The sequence below is a fragment of the Rhinoraja longicauda genome, chromosome 9 (genome assembly GCF_053455715.1).
Source record: "Rhinoraja longicauda isolate Sanriku21f chromosome 9, sRhiLon1.1, whole genome shotgun sequence".
Taxonomy (NCBI): domain Eukaryota; kingdom Metazoa; phylum Chordata; class Chondrichthyes; order Rajiformes; family Arhynchobatidae; genus Rhinoraja; species Rhinoraja longicauda.
In genome coordinates, this window is record NC_135961.1 from 20,359,060 (window position 1) to 20,376,867 (window position 17,808).

Below are 17,808 nucleotides of genomic sequence, written 5' to 3' on the forward strand. Positions count from 1 at the left end.
ATGTCATAACCCTTCTGTTAAATTCCATACATAATTTAGAATCTTATATTAAAACATCATTACTTCTTCAGGGTATTGGGTGGCATCTGCAACATTTTTATTTAATGATATTGCAACAATTAACCAAAACTCAATTCCATGCTCTTCTTTTAACATCTATTCAAGTAAGTTTTGCATGTTTATATTTGGTTCTATTTGTATCCTGAATCTTAGAAATAATATCCCCTCACCCCTCCCTCCAGAGTACAAATCTATTTCTGGAAGATTGCGTCTTTGTGGCCATGTACCGATTATCTAATAATCATTAATCTCCAATATTCCTTTATCATTGAAACAATTTCCCTTGGTTTCTGTTAGTTTTTATAAACTACTATTGTGTCTATTTCAGCAAACCTAATAAATAGAGAATACACAAGAGGGACAATGAAGTAGCCAGTTTATTCCACGAGTGAGAAAGACCTAATAACTCATGAATGACAAAGTCACTAGTGAGTTATTAAAGGTCTTCTCATGGGCCCATTGCATCCGTCAATGTCGCACGGGCAGCCTGTGAAATGGGGTCAGACTGTTGGTGGGTGGGAAAGTGCAACCACACTTACTCATCCCACCCACATTGAAAATGGCACCTCAGGCAGGGTGGTAGGTATGGCTTTCTGCTGAGTATAACAATTTGCATTTATGTAGAACCTTTAACATTGTAGATATCTCCAAGGTGCTTTTGAATCATATTAAATACATAGCTAGAATGACTAAATTATGTTGCCTAGTGGGAAGATCTACATACAGGAATTGTTTGCTACTGCAAATATATTTGTTTAAAGTATATACTTTTGTTTAAGGTATAATTTGATAAATTAATAGTCTAGCACTACTTAAAAATTCATGATTCACCTCCAAGTTAGTAAAATGGTAAAACCAGCAAATAATTCACAAGTTCACAAGTTATAGGAGTAGAATTAGACCATTTGGCCCATTGAGTCTACTCCGCCATTCAATCATGGCTGATCTCTGCCTCCTAATCTCATTTTCCTGCTTTCTCCCTATAACCCTTGACACCCGTTTTAATCAAAAATTTGTCAATCTCTGCCTCAAAAATATCCACTGACTTGACCTCCACAGCCCTCTGTGGCAATGAGTTCCACAGAAAAACTATCTTCTGACTAAAGAAGTTTCTCCTCACCTCCTTTCTAAAAGAGCGACCTCTGCTCCTGGACTCTCCCACCAGTGGAAACATCCTTTCCACATCCACTCTCTCTATGCCTTTCATTATTCTGTAAGTTTCAATGAGGTCTCCCCTCAACCTTCTAAACTCCAGTGAGTGGAGGCCCAGTGCTCATCACATGCTAACCCTAAAACTCATTCCTGGAATACTGGTATTACATGCAGGGCACATATGTTTTATGAATTGACACAACAGTTGCAAATTTCACATTCATATTGAAAGAAACTTGCATATATGAAGTACTTTATTTTGAAATGTAGTCACAGTTACCACTTACCAGTTACCACTTACAATAAAATTTCAATAATCTGATGTCTTTGGTAGTCCGGTCTTGCCAAAGAAGCAGATTTTATGGACTATTACTTATTCCAAATAATATCCTACATATTCATATTTCACTTTCTTACATGCTATACTGTAACATAATAGATTTTCCAGTAAACTCGGTGAGTTTAACAGGAACGTAGTTTTCCCAACAACCAACTACCATCTGTGGATCAAGCTTATTACTGATCTGTCAGACTTTAGGAGATTAATGAACCATGAGATTCTATCCATTTGGTTTCTTACCTGTGCAAAGTTGAAAAAGTTAGAGTATGTCAAAGCATTCACTGTAAGATATCTGTAGCTGCAGTAATTATGTGTCTTCAGTTAAGTTTTAATGATGACCATTGGGTTGTTGATGTTCGGGGTTTCAATTTGGGCAATGCCATTCAAAATCAAGAGGTGCTTAAACTCTCTTGTAGAAACAGAATAATGCATATTTCTTACATGGTGTAACTGCTACTTGCTCCTTATCAATTCATATTTGAGGTTTGCAAATTATCTCCAGACATCCCCACTCATGATGAAGGGTACATTGTTGCTTTGAAAATGGTAACCGCAAGGATATTGTCATGAGGAGATTTCAAAATCATGTACTGGAGCTGAGATAGTTGACCTCTGACAACAACAACCATCTTTTCTTATGATGGGGGAACTCAAGTCAATGAAGAGTTTTCCCCTGGTTTTCCATCAGTTAGAGTTGTGCTCAGCCACACTCAGTCATATGCTGCCTTGATGTCAAGATCAATCACACTCTGGGATTGAGTTCACTTGTCCATAAAATCATGGAATCATAGAATCGTAGGGATTTACAGCACAGAAGAAAGCCAGTTGTCCAAAACAGACTTTGGGTTAATCCTCATCCCTGGTCTGTGACTTATAATGTTGCATTGAATGCCTCTTCAAGTGTTCACCGAGGTACTGTTTAAATATGATGAGGGTTTTGGCTTCCATCACCTTTTCAAGCAATTAGTTCCAAACCTAGACCTTTAGTTGAGTGCAATCATTCTTTCTCTACTCCCCTCTCATCCTTCTACCAGTTAACTTAAATCTATGCTCTCTAGTTGTGTTTTTTTCTGCTAAGGGAAAATAGGACCTTTATATTTATCCTCCAGAAAATATGTTAAGAACTAAAAGCAGATGTAATAATTTTGCAAAATGGTGAGCGTAAAGTGGACCTTCCTTTCTCTGTGAATCAAGTGATAATCAAGCTTTCCACCATCATATACAGTGTGTGTGCTTCAACGGCCTATACAGATTGACATTTTCAGATAGATATTGTTTACCTGGATTTTCGTAGCATGGTCTTGTCACACACAGTAATCACCCACAATAACTCCACACCCATGCTTGCTTTGTCCAGATGCAAAGCGCCTATCTGAAGCAACCAGAATCCTGAGGTAAAGGCCCTGAGCAGTTGGACTGTCCAGAAATATTCCAATGGTTAAGCTTCATCCTTAAACTCCCCTGATATCATTGATGGCTGATATTCAGAAACATTAAGAACAATTAATTAAAAAGTTAAATTATTAGAAGCATTTCTACACATTGTAAATAAAAAGTAAAATACTTAAAATCAATTATAAATTCCAATTGAAGAAGGATCCCAACCTGAAATATCATCTGTCCATTTCCCTCCACAAATCCTAGCTGGCCCAGTGACTTCCTCTTACTTACTTTCTTATCTTTCTTCCCTGCAGTCTTAATCCCTATTCAAATCATCAGGTTTGAAATCATCAGATGCAAACACCAAGAGCCAGTTCCCCCATTTAAATGCCAGAGTCCTATCTGTCAGCCTTTGCCAGTATCACCTAGGCTAATTATTTACTGATCAAGCTATTGATATTTTAACTCTTGAGTATTTTATATATGGTCAATATTTTAATCTCAATTCCTTATAGATTTCTGGCATTTGGCCATCCAACCATATTTAAAACCTATGAGCCACTCCTACAGACTAGCACCAAATATGGACCCATTGCTTATGGAACTAAGCATTTTAGATCAACGGAAGAAACATCAACCATGAATAAGGTAGGCAAGCAACAATGCTTCACTGTTTACTTTTTATGTATCTTCCAACGTTGGCGATAATTCTTAAGATGGAATTTCTTAACATCTATATTCATCATTAAAATGAAATGTAATAGAATTTTTGAAATGTAAATATATTAAAAAAATTAGTAGATAAGTATTATATATTGTAATTTGCAAATTAATTATTGGTTTATTGAAAAACTATTTTTTGCTAGCATTATCCATAATTTTAAAAGCATGAGTTAGAGAGGAACTCTTACTCCATAGTTGAATTTATCCATCTATTGCACTCTCAACATTAGCAAAATACATTTTGACGGTATTTATAAATTTGATATTTAACAACTAGCATCATTTGAATCATGCATTTTCTTACAGAAAGAAAATATATAATGTGCACACATAGGCATGTATGTGTGCATGGGTGTACACACACTAACAAGGTTTTGGAGCATTCTTTAAAACACATTTTGGAAACAATGAAATAACCCAGCTAATTCCTATATGCAGATATTCGTTTCACAGCATCACCTTTACTTAGTGACATGAATGACATTTCCCACTTAGCTAAATTGGTGCTTAATTGACACTTGTAATATATACGATTTAATTCCAGAAATCATTTGAAGAAAGGCACAAAAATGAAAGTGATCTTTTAGTTAAACAGAAATCTACATTCCTGATAGAAAACATTTCAAGAAAGTTTTATTGAGAGTAACTTTCAACCTGCAGCCATTATGCTAGTGAAATGGGGATTTCTAAATTTTGAGAATTTTGTGTTTGATCTTTGCAAAAATATATCTAATGCTTTTATCTGTCAACTTATTCATTTGCACCTGCTTTTCTGATTGAAAACTAATGCCGAGAAGATACATAAACAGTATACTTAATTTGCCACCATTATTATTACACATCACTATTGTTAAACAGCTCAGCATTTCACCTTGCATGATCCACCAAAGTTCCACATAGTATCTTGCATCATGGATACCTAAGATTCACTGTATTTGTGTAAGTGAGATGTGGCTCACAATCTTATAAAATAAAAAGAATGGATAAATATCGTTCAGGTGTTGCAACTTATAAAATCTATTCCTGTGGTTGCACGCGTCTAAGAAATATTTTACTTGAATGATGAGAACGGAAGCGCTGGGGCAGCATAGTGGAAAACCATAAAGCATTTGGTGGAATTTCATTCATTAATTTATTTATTGGAAAACTCAGATTTATTTGCAGTGATCATTGTTTAGAAATGATCAAATTGATTTTGATGAACAAAAATTATTTACATTAAAATACTTTGCTTTTTAGCAAGTGAATTGTATAACAATGTACAAATGTGAGTTGGAAATTTTTTTTACCACAAAGTATTGAAATTGTTACATTTAAACTTAATTTTAACAAATAAGCAATTCATTTTATAATGCCAGAAGCTGCTTATAAGACAATATTTCTCACATCATTGTATTTAAATTAAACAATGTTTCTTTGATTTGTATTAGTTGCAGCTGTAAACTTCATGTCTTTGTTTTTAGTTCTTGTCATGAAAAATAGAACTTGGAACCAGTGGCCAATGTGACCCAGAGAGTTGTGAATCTGTGGAATCACCCAGAGAGTTGTGAATCTGTGGAATTCTCTATCACAGAAGGCAGTGGAGGCCAATTCACTGGTATATTCAAGATAGAGTTCGAAATAGCTCTTATGGCAAATGGAATCAAAGGATATGGGGAGAAAGTAGGAATGGGGTACTGATTTTAGATGATCAGCCATTGTCATATTGAATGGTGGTGCTGGCTCAAAGGGCTGAATGGGCTACTCCTGCACCTATATTCTATGTTTCTATATCAATGATGACTAAAATATACTGGTGCAAAGTTGGCCGCTTCACCTAAAACATAAAGTTCTGTAAAAGTTTTATTTTAAAACCAATCTTTTCTCACCAGCATCTTTTCTTACGAAACTAGTGAAACATTGTATATTGGATGATTCCAGTTAACCATTCGCTGAGGGAAAAACATAAAAACAAATCAGTAGAAAATTATCTCAGTTGATAATGTAGAACATTAAGTCAACCTTTCTTCCTCAATAGTTCTAAAATAGAGTGGGAAGTAGAATTGATCATGGATTTAATGTTGCAAATCCCTGGGTGCAGAAACATGGGTGCAACTATGACTGTCTGCCCATTGCAGCCGATGATTGAAACTGCTGTCAGTAGCATCCTGACAGTAATGAACATTCGGCTTAACGACCGTGATTATGATTATCAGAATTGATGTGCAAGTGCAATGTGCAGGGATCATTACAGCTGAACTTTACAGCTGTGAAGCAAGCTTTGGTTATGGATAATTGTGCTTTTACATGTTGATTGAGATGAAATATGCTTTCAACAGACAACATTATATTATTCTTCAAGGCCCCATTCAGATTTTAATCTTTGCAATTGTCCAGGTAAAACCACTATTACTCTAACACCTAGTTTGACCTGCAGGCTCAAAGTCCTTTAAGCTATTCCTTTGGAGCACTAAGCAAAATGGCTATGTAACATTTACCCTTCATCTAGTATAATAGAGACACACACTACTATTCAGATGTTGATTTTGCACTGACTGAGTTTTAAATTGCTCCCTCTACATAGTACACTTTTGGTCTTCACTACAGCAGTGGTTCAAACACTTTCCCTAAGATGTAACAGTTGCATATGATTTCTAAAAATTCATATTGAAATAATCATAATTGCAAGCAATGGCTTGGATAGAAAAAGTAATTTTATGCTGAACTACATTGCTCTGTGCATATTTCGTGTAGTATCTCTAAACTAAACTAAACTTATGCATGGGAAAATGTAGTTCAGCAACTCTAAGTCAATTGGCAGTTTTATTCAAGTCATCACAAATGTGACAGTGATGGTATGAAAACAATTTAGAGTTAGGCATAATTATCAACCACACTGTTTCACTAAAATTATGGCTTTCATTGAATTTTGTAGGAATGTTAATAAGGAAATGTTAATATGTTTTCTTTTTGTTCCATGATTAAGCATTACATAATTATTCAGCAAAGAGAGGAGACATCTATATTAGTTTAAGCTGTTGTCAAAGTACAAATGTTAGCTCAATCGTCAATAGACAATAGGTGCAGGAGTAGGCCATTCAGCCCTTCGAGCCAGCACCGCCATTCAATGCGATCATGACTAATCACTCTCAATCAGTACCCGTTCCTGCCTTCTCCCCATACCCCCTCACTCCGCTATCCTTAAGAGCTCTATCCAGCTCTCTCTTGAAAGCATCCAACGAACTGGCCTCCACTGCCTTCTGAGGCAGAGAATTCCACACCTTCACCACTCTCTGACTGAAAAAGTTCTTCCTCATCTCCGTTCTAAATGGCCTACCCCTTATTCTTAAACTGTGGCCCCTTGTTCTGGACCCCCCAACATTGGGAACATGTTTCCTGCCTCTAATGTGTCCAATCCCCTAATTATCTTATATGTTTCAATAAGATCCCCCCTCATCCTTCTAAATTCCAGTGTATACAAGCCTAATTGCTCCAGCCTTTCAACATACGACAGTCCCGCCATTCCGGGAATTAACCTAGTGAACCTACGCTGCACGCCCTCAATAGCAAGAATATCCTTCCTCAAATTTGGAGACCAAAACTGCACACAGTACTCCAGGTGCGGTCTCACCAGGGCCCGGTACAACTGTAGAAGGACCTCTTTGCTCCTATACTCAACTCCTCTTGTTATGAAGGCCAACATTCCATTGGCTTTCTTCACTGCCTGTTGTACCTGCATGCTTCCTTTCAGTGACTATGCACTAGGACACCCAGATCTCGTTGAACATCCCCTCTTCCTAACTTGACACCATTCAGATAATAATCTGCCTTTCTATTCTTACTTCCAAAGTGAATAACCTCACACTTATCTACATTAAACTGCATCTGCCATGTATCCGCCCACTCACACAACCTGTCCAAGTCACCCTGCAGCCTTATTATATCTTCCTCACAATTCACACTACCCCCCAGCTTAGTATCATCTGCAAATTTGCTAATGGTACTTTTAATCCCTTCATCTAAGTCATTAATGTATATCGTAAATAGCTGGGGTCCCAGCACCGAACCTTGCGGTACCCCACTGGTCACTGCCTGCCATTCCGAAAGGGACCCATTTATCCCCACTCTTTGCTTTCTGTCTGTCAACCAATTTTCTATCCATGTCAGTACCCTACCCCCAATACCATGTGCTCTAATTTTGCCCACTAATCTCCTATGTGGGACCTTGTCGAAGGCTTTCTGAAAGTCGAGGTACACCACATCCACCGACTCTCCCCTGTCAATTTTCCTAGTTACATCCTCAAAAAATTCCAGTAGATTTGTCAAGCATGATTTCCCCTTCGTAAATCCATGCTGACTCGGAATGATCCTGTTACCGCTATCCAAATGCTCAGCAATTTCGTCTTTTATAATTGACTCCAGCATCTTCCCCACCACTGATGTCAGACTAACTGGTCTATAATTACCCGTTTTCTCTCTCCCTCCTTTCTTAAAAAGTGGGATAACATTTGCTATCCTCCAATCCACAGGAACTGATCCTGAATCTATAGAACATTGAAAAATGATCTCCAATGCTTCCACTATTTCTAGAGCCACCTCCTTAAGTACCCTGGGATGCAGACCATCAGGCCCTGGGGATTTATCAGCCTTCAGTCCCATCAGTCTACCCAAAACCATTTCCTGCCTAATGTGGATTAGGCCCATCTGCCTCCATCTGGGATAGTATCGTAATGCAATATATTTTGTAAGCATTGACAGTGTGGTCATTGGACACATTGACAGGTTAGATTAAGTAAAAATCTATGAATTTGATTCATGAATTACACTTTTAAAAAGCCAGCAATTCTAAGTCTTAATTCACACACAAACAATTATTAAATATGTGGATGTTGAGGAGTTAATTTGAAGCAGCCGCATAGATTTTGGAAATGGAAGCTTATCTTTGATAGGGGACAGTAAGCTTATGACAGATCAATGGATGAGGAAACCTTTCAGAAATAAGATACGTGATTTTTCAAAAAGAGTGTTAAAACATGAAGGAAAAAGTGATTATGGAGTCACATTTGGGGTTAGTGAGGTAGAGAATAACAAATTGGTTTGAAACCTGGTTAGAAGAGATGAAGTACATAGGAACTAAAGAGAGCTTAAAGTAACCTCTGGATTGCTTCCAGTGCCATGAGCAAGTTGGTATAGGAATAGAAGGATAAATCCAATGGTGGCAGGGACAACGGGATGGTGCAAGGGAATTACTTTAAGTTCCTGGAACATTGGGACTGTGTCAGGGGCGAGTGACCTACACTGGAATGGGACCAACATCCTAGTAAGGAGATGGACACAAAATGCTGGAGTAACTCAGGCAGCATCTCTGGAGAGAAGGAATGGGTGACATTTCGGGTTGAGACGCTTCCAGTAGGGAGGGTTGTTTAAAGTGAGTTGGCGAGTGAATGGGGCTTAGAGTAGATGTTCAGATGGGAAGATTCAGTCACCTAGACGAGAAAATTTTAGTAAGTAAAGTAGGCAGAGCAGGCTAGTAAATGCCCACCGGGGAAAACTAAAGCGAAATTGCTTCTATTTTAATGCAAGATCTAACCAGTAAGGTTGGTGAACTCAAAGCTTTAATTAAAACATACGACTGGACTTTGTTGCCACTACTGAGGCATTGTTGAAAGATAGGCAGGACTGGTTATTTAGTATCAGTAGGTTTGGAATTTTCAGGTGAGACACAGGACCATTAAAATAGGAAATGGAATTGCACTGTTAGCCAAGAAATGCATCATTTCAGTAATGAGGGAGGATAACCTTGGCGGCTCCTCAAATGAGGCTATATGGCTAGATTAGGAACAAAACAGGGTATTGTCACTTAGTTGGGAGTGACCAACAAACAGTTAACAGGAATATAGAAGCTTGGATATATCTGTAAATTACAGAGAGGTGTGATAAAAGTAGCATTATAGTTCGAGAGGGTTTAAATTTTCCAAATATTAACCAATTATTAATTGTGTAAATGGCTCAGAAGTGGCAAAGAAGAGCTTTTTGAAACAATATATAGTTAAACCAATAAGGGAAGAAGCATTATAGGATATTATCTTGTGAAATGGAACCAAAAAGGTGAAGAGAGTGTCAGTGAGCGTGCATTTTGGACATACTGACTAACTCCATATATTTCAATATCTTTATCTATCCTTTAACAGGCTTAAGATTAGATAAAAAAAGGATCTTTCAAATTTTCCATTCATTGCTGATCCAGTGGGAGAACTGGGAAGGGAGAGGGGAAGAGAGGGACAGAGGAACTATCTAAAGTTGGAGAAGTCAATCTTCATATTGCTGGGCTGTAAGCTGGGCTGGAAGGGGATGATGGTTTTGAACACCGAGCTGTAGTCTATGAGTAACAGCTTGACGTATGTGTTTTTATTGTCCAAGTGGTCCAGTGCAGAGTGGAAAGCCAGTGAGATTGCATCCAACATTGACCTGTTGTGGCAGTAAGCAAATTGCAAACTATTGCTGCCCTTTTGCTATCGAAGCTGGTGGGAACCTCAGACCTCTGTAATGAGAGGATGAAGATGTCTGCATATACTCCAACCAGTTGGTCTGAAAACGTTTTAAGAACACGACCAGGCATACCATCACGTTTCTTTTAACCTTTTTGATGGCCTTATTAAGGTTATATCTGGATTTCTTATATAACCGTATAACTTTTTGTATAACTTCTGCCGTTCAGGGATCTTTGTGGCAGTTAAAATAAATATATATTTTGTCAAAGCTAAATCAGTACTTCATTGATAATCACCAGATTTAGAGGGAGAACCCAAATCTTTGGGTCCAATAATCAATACCCTTCCTTAAGCTTTCTGAATGATTTGAAATGTTTACTTTTATTTGCTCTATTCTGATGTTTGGAACCTCAGACAGGAATTTCTAATTTTTTCAGTGTACATCTTTTTGTTTGAAATTAGGAGGGCAGCACAATGGTGCAGTTGGTAGAACTGCTGCTTCACGATAACTGAGACACGGATCCGAGCCTGAGCTTACATGCTGTCAATGTGGAGTTTGCACGTTCTCACTGTGACCGATTGAGTTTACTCTAGGTTCTCCAGCTCCTCCCACATCCCAAAGACGTGCAGGTTTTCTAGGTTAATTGGGCTGTGTAAAGTTTTCTCTAATGTGCAGGGAGTGGATGGGAAAGTGGGATAACGTTGAACTCGTGTGCACAAGTGATCGAAGGTCAACAGGGTCTAGATGGGCTGAAGTTCCATGCTGTGTCTCTAAACTAACCTAAACTAATATAATGCCAGCTAATGTAAAATAATGTTTAAGTATGTTCTTAAGTTTTTATTTCAGAAAGTTGCTTCAGTTTTTTGATGAATGTCCAGCATTAGTATATTTCACTCTAATAAATCATGGAAAGTACTAGCTTAGGAAACTGGACCAATCTAGGTACAAATGCCATGTCCACCACAAGTCATAGACTGGTCAAATTCCTCTGTTGCTGTTACTGACTTAAATGAGTAAAAATATAAATTTAGCTTCGATAGTATGGCTAATTATGCTGGTTGAGTAAAGATTTTGAAGATCATTGACTGGAGCTCCACTTTCTGTACGTATTCACAGGGGTGATATGAACCCCTGTTTAAAAAAAACCTATGCATTGTACATCTTATGAAAGACTGTTTTTCAGCTAATACAGTGAAGCCCAAGTACCGCAGTTTAATAGCAAAAAAAAATGACTTGAGTAATTAAGTGATTGTTATTATTTCTTTACTGCACTGTCCTGATAAGATGGCTGAGGGCCAACAGGAATTTAATATCAGTGATTGGGCACAGGAATTTGAATTATCTGACCAGACTTTAGTAGCCCTTAGGGAAAAGAGGTTCTCTTCAAAATGAGCATTTTCTAAATTGACCCCTGAGATGATTAAAAAGGAGTTTATTAAGTCTATTACTCTGGCACAACATATGCTGTTGATTGATATAGGAGTCGCTTCATGATCTGTTAGCCAATTACCATTGAAGCAGATTGTTGAGGCAGGTGTTTCCTCCATTTCTGTGAAGATTTTAAAGGAGCAGTTACATCATGCCTTCAAGTTTTATTGAGTTTTTTTAGTAACACTTTTCAATTGAATCTTGCCCTGTTTTAATCAATGACCAAATGTATAGAAATCATTGTCATATTTATTAGACAACCAGATTCAGTTCCAACATACTTCAGCAATCTGGCTCCACAAATCCATGACAAACTAATTGATCTACGAGATGGGCAAATAAATCACTTTATTCCTGATGACTGGAGTTGCAAATATTGTAAATCTACTGTCTTTAAACATATTGGAATATGCTGAAACATTGATGTAATTATTGTAGAGGTTGTAATGTGCTGAAGATTGTTTTATATTTGCCAAAAGGATTTAAAATGTGCAGCGATCAAATAAGCACCAATATAACTCCTACCTTGCCAACCCCCCTCCCCGTCCCCCTTCACTTTTACCCCACCCCAAAATCAATTAACCATGGCTTAAAGCTGTATTTTGCCCCATGGTTTTAAAAAAAGCACTATTATAATTCTAAAACATTTACAGCAACAAATTATTATCAACACGAAAACATCTTTTTTATCTTATTTAAGATTTAATGCAGCATTGGCAGCGTTAGATATATCATGGCATAAAAGTCACAGATTTATGCAAATAAGGCTAATATTCTAGATTAACCTGATGTAGTTGTTATAGATTTTATTCATATTACTTGTGCTTGCTGTTTGAGGCCATACCAATTCGAGTACAATTAACTTGTGAATTCCTATTAATTATCAGGAGCAGATTTTTGAATTCAGCTAACAGTGATTCATATTGCCCCATTCCAATTACATTTTTAAAGTCATATTTAAGCGCCTTATTCTAATTAATAGATTTGGTCACAACTTTCAAAAGAGAACTAGTCAGGCCAAAGAGCTAAAGCAAAATGTAGGAATAATGCTATCATGTAAAAATGTACTGATTATCCAGTAAAGTACAATTGTTAAAGCAGTTTAATAAATGCCTCCAAGTAAGTAATTGGGACACACAAGAGGCTAGTTAAAATGAAAATGACTGATAATTTAAGTTACCTAATAAAACACAATTTACTTGTACTTTTACATTTAATAAACTGTTAACAGCTAAAGGCTGTCAAAGTCAAAGAAGGTTTCGTGTTATTCTGATAACACTTGAAGATGAGACGTTTGTAAATGCATTTGATAAGACTTGTAGGTGAAATAGGTCAAAGAATCTCCTTTATTTATTTCCTGCACATGCTGAAAATTTACCAATAGTACGAGGATATCACGGGATTAAGAATTTAATGAAAGTGGAAACGAAATTCGAAGTCAAGGGGATCAGGAGTGAATGTCTCTAGGTGCTACATGCTCAAGATTGCATGGTACTCAACTGCAATTATTGAGTCATGATGTAGTCCCATACCTAGCAAGATCTGCACAATGTCCAGGGTTGGCAGAATAATAGCAAGTAGCATATGTATAAAGAAATATCAATGTCCAATAGAGAAATCCTAACCAACAATTTTTGAAATTCTGCAAACGAACAGTCGTAAATCACTATCAATATTTTAGGGATGGCCATTGATCAATATCACATAAATACTATAGCTGAAAGAATATTTGAGTATTCTGGTACTACTGATTTCATGATTCCCAAAATGTTTCCACGCTTACAAGACAAAAAGGAATGGTGAAGGAATACTTTCCATTTCCCCAGATGGTGCATTATTAGGACAAAGCAGCACACTACAAACCTGTATGTCTTTGAAGTATGGGAGGAAACAGGAGGACCCAGAGAAACCCCACATGGTCACAGGGCGGACGTGCTGACAGCACCCATAGTCAAGATCAAACCCAGGTCTCTGTCGCTGTAAGGCAACAACTCTGCCTCTGCACCACTGTGCCACCCCAAAGTGAGCAGACATCCGTAGGTTCTGAAAGGAGTAGGCTAGAATGATTAAGAATGGTGGAGACATTGAATTTATCAAGTTAATGGTGAATAGTTCTGTAAAGGGCCAGAGGTCAGAGGGAGGGATATCTCAAAGCAGGGGAAAGGGCCTACATTCTGGATAAAGAGTCCTGGTAAGGAGAAAGGCACTGGTGAAGGTGTGGAGGAGGAGCTCAATGTCATGCATGATCAGAATTCATTGAGATGAGGACGTAGGAGGATGAAGTGGAAGCCATTGCCGATTATTTGAGATCGAGGTTCAATTGGAAAGGATACTTGAAATGTGAAATTAAAAAAGAAAATGGTGCAGATCATCAGTACATGAGACAGAATCAGTGGAGGGAGAAACAGGTTTAAGCCATTTCAGGTCATTGACCTTTCACCAGAACTGGTCAACTGTTCTGATAAAAGACCATTGACCTAATTACTAACTCTATTTCTTTCTCTGGACCTGCTGAATATCTCTAGTATTTTCTACCTCCAGCATCTGCAGGGTTTTTTTCTCTCTCTCAGATTAAATATCCAGCCTGGTCTTTCTTCAAATATGACAATCCTGCCTCCTCGAAACAAGAGCTACAAATATATCTTCCCCTGCATCCCACAGTACATTGTGTAACATTTTTTTTATTGTCTCCCATTTACCTTTGTGTTGATAGGGTATTAAAGATTGTATGGAACATTTTGCTTTCTTGTCTACTTCATCAATTGTTAGAACCTCTGGGACTTGCATATTGTGCAGTGAAGCTGATGAGCTCGTCTGTCAAGTTTAAAGAAGGTACTCCCAACAGAGGCTGGGTTTGGACATTGTGACACTTTATCTGATGGATTTTCTTTTCCTGCACAAATCTATGCAGTTTGCAATATCAAAAACCACCTTTGGTTCTGACGTAAAGGATTTGACGTTGGCTTTCAAAGACAGGAACAGACAAATTCAGAGTTTGTGGTCTTTACAAATGTTGATGGATTGTATTCTCCATGCTATTGCAAGTGCCTATCATTCAACCTGATTATAAAGCTGCCTCAGTTGCTTTGGCTCAGTGTACAGTTCCTGTTTCTGAGTCAAATACATTGTAAATTAATCTACTGTACCCATATTTTGAAGGCACAATCTACGGTATTACTCTGTGGTAGTGAACAACTGTTGCCTTGATGGCGCTGTAATCCTTTGAGAAAAACATCAAAACAAAGTCATTCTACCTATTCAGGTGGGCATTAAATGATTTAGAAAATATTCGCAAAACAGCAAGGACTTTTCCAAGTTTGGGATCAATATTGTTTCCTCAAACAAACAACTCAAAAATAGATTACCAGTGTCATCTGCATACTCACTTATTAACAATTGGTAGTGCATAATGTATACAAAAGGCTACTATATTTACTCGTTGTGGGACAATTTCCTCACATTGTCCTCACTGGGAGATTCTGAATGTATAAGTACAAGATTTTTAGTCTGTACTTCCTGCCAATATAGAGAACAATATCCCTGGAAATTAAATCATTAATTACTGCCACCTTTAATTTCCTACTGGATGTTTGCATTATTTACAACCGGTGACTGCACTGCTGTCCTGATAACAGTGTTGAAACGTCCTGTGGTTGTGATCATCCAAAGCAAATTTCTCACTTACCTGATCTTTTCTGAATGTGTCTGTAATTCTTCTCCTCTGCTTTATTTGAAGGCTGTTGGTACTTTATGACTGAAAAACAGACCAAAAATAAACAAAATGATTTGTGGTCATATTGATAGCAAAACTGTCAACACTTGTGATCATTACTTTGTCAAAGTGACAGCAACGTGAGGGACTGGAAATACATTCAAAAAGGTTGATGTGATGTTGAAAAACAGGCTTACCTACAGCAGAGAATTTTCTATCAAATTTCTGGATCTCTTAATGCCAATGAGGAACTTGCTTCATTTCTCATTGATATTTTATTTCTCTTTAGCAAATATTTAGGTATAAAACTCCCCACTTGGCTAAAATCTTTAACCATTTCTCCTTCAACTTCAGAGTCATTTCAGGCTGCTATTTGCCAACCTCTGCCAAATATCATGACAGGCACTGCTGCTGCTTTGAGGAGATCTCCCAAGCCTGAGGTGCTTGAGGCAGGTGATGCCAACCTGTCCAGGAAATCTAGATACGATCTGTGCAAGGCCATCAGGGTCACCAAGGAACAATTCTAGACCAAGCTAGAGTCCCAGACTAACCATATAGAAACCTGTCAATGGTGACAAGGCTATGTCAAGCTACAAAACAAAGTTGGGCAAAATTACTGGCAACAATGTATCCTCACAACAATCTCAATGAATTTTATTATCGTTTTTAACAGAAGGTCAGTAGAGTGATGTCATTAGGGCGACACAGTTGCTGTCTCACAGCGGCAGAGTTGCTGCCTTACAGCACCAGAGATCCAGTTTTGATCCTGATTACGGGTGCTGTCTGTACTGAGTTTGTACATTTTGCCTGTGACCACGTAGGGTTTCTTCGGGTGCTCTGGTTTCTATCCACAGTCCAAAGAAATATAGGTTTGTAGGTTAATTGGCTTTGGTAAAATTGTAAATGATCTCCAGTGTGTAGGAAAGTGCTAGTTCAGGTGATCACTGGTCATCATGAACTCGGTGGGCAAAGGGCTTGTTTCCACGCTGTATCTCCAAAGTCTAAAGTCTAAATCTGACTCAATATATGGTCACCATCTCAATTATCAGATCAGTCTTCCTGGAAGTGAATCCATGGAAAGCAACTGGAGTCTTTGGCTGTGTCTTTAGAACTTGTGTGAACCTGCTGACAGGAATATTTACAGACAACTATTGCCTTTCCCAATCCTAATCTGAAGTTCTCACCTGCTTTAACAAGAAAACTATCATCCCAGTGCTAAAGTAAAACCAGATAGCATGTCTTAATAGCATAACTACTATTTAGTAGGTCTGACTACCACTATCATAGAACATAGAGCATAAGAACAGGCCTTTCGGCCCACAATGTCTGTCCAGAACATGATGCCAATTTCAACTCATATCTGCCTGTACATAATCCACATTCCTCCATTTCCTGCATAACCATATGTCTATCCAAACGTTTTTTAAATGCCACTATCATATCTGCCTCAACCACACACCTGGCAGCGCATTCCAGGCATTCAGAATCAGAATCAGAATCAGAATTACCTTTATTATTCACCACCCTCTGTGTAAAAAAACTTGCGCATCTCCTTTAAATTTTGCCCTTCTCAACTTAAAGCTATGCCCTCCAGTCTTTGATATTTCTCCCTGGGAAAATAGATTCTGGCTATCTATCCAAGAAGTGCTTTGAGAGGTCAGTCACAGCACACAGAACTCAGGCTTCCCAGAGAGCCGAGATCCACTGTAATGTGCCTATGGCTGCAACAAGTGCACAGCAGACATCATCACCCTGGCCCTACACTCATCTCCAAAACATAAAGACTCCTACGTCAGACTACTTACTATTTATTGACAATAGCCTCAACACCCTAAGCCCAACCAAACTTATGTCCAAACTCCTGCACTTGGGACTCAGCAACCCTTCTGCCACAGAATCCTTCACTTCCTGACCCAGACACTGCACCAAGGACGGGGGATAAAACGTTTTCCACAATAATTCTCAACACCTGTGTCCTGCATGGCTACATTCTCAGCCTCTTACTAATCTCCCTGTACATTCACAACTATGCAGCCAAATTCTGCTCTGGCTCCATTTACAGGTTTGCAGATGACACCACGTAGATCTCAAGACTGTCAAGGTCCCTGGACAGAGTCGAGGGAGGAGGTATAGGGACAGGTGTTACATCTGCTGCGGTTGCAGGAGAAGGTACCTGGGGAGGGGGTGGGTTGGGTGGGAAGGGATGAGTTAACCAGGTAGTTGCGGAGGAAACAGTCTCTGCAGAAAGCGGAAAGGGGTGGAGATGGGAAGATGTGACTGGTGGTGGGATCCCATTGGAGGTGGCAAAAATGTTGGAGGATTATGTTTTGTATGCGACGGCTGATGTGAAAGGTAAGGACTATGGGGGACTCTGTCCCTGTTGCGACTAAGGGGAGGGGGGGCAAGGGTGGAGCCGCAGGGTACCAAGAACACACGTGTGAGGGCCTCATCTATGATGGAACAGGGGACCACCAACGTAAGTTTCAGTGTGTAGGAAGGAACTGCAACGTCCTACACCAAAGTTGTAGGTTTACACCGAAGA

The 17,808-nt window shown here is 38.4% G+C and overlaps 1 protein-coding gene across 1 annotated transcript in view; it reads left to right on the forward strand.

The window, feature by feature from the left end:
* Nucleotides 1–17,808, forward strand: part of spata17 (spermatogenesis associated 17) — a 197,156-nt gene that overhangs the window by 102,762 nt on the left and 76,586 nt on the right. The window contains 1 exon segment of the mRNA XM_078404922.1: nt 3,448–3,580. Coding sequence (XP_078261048.1) covers nt 3,448–3,580 — 133 coding nt within the window.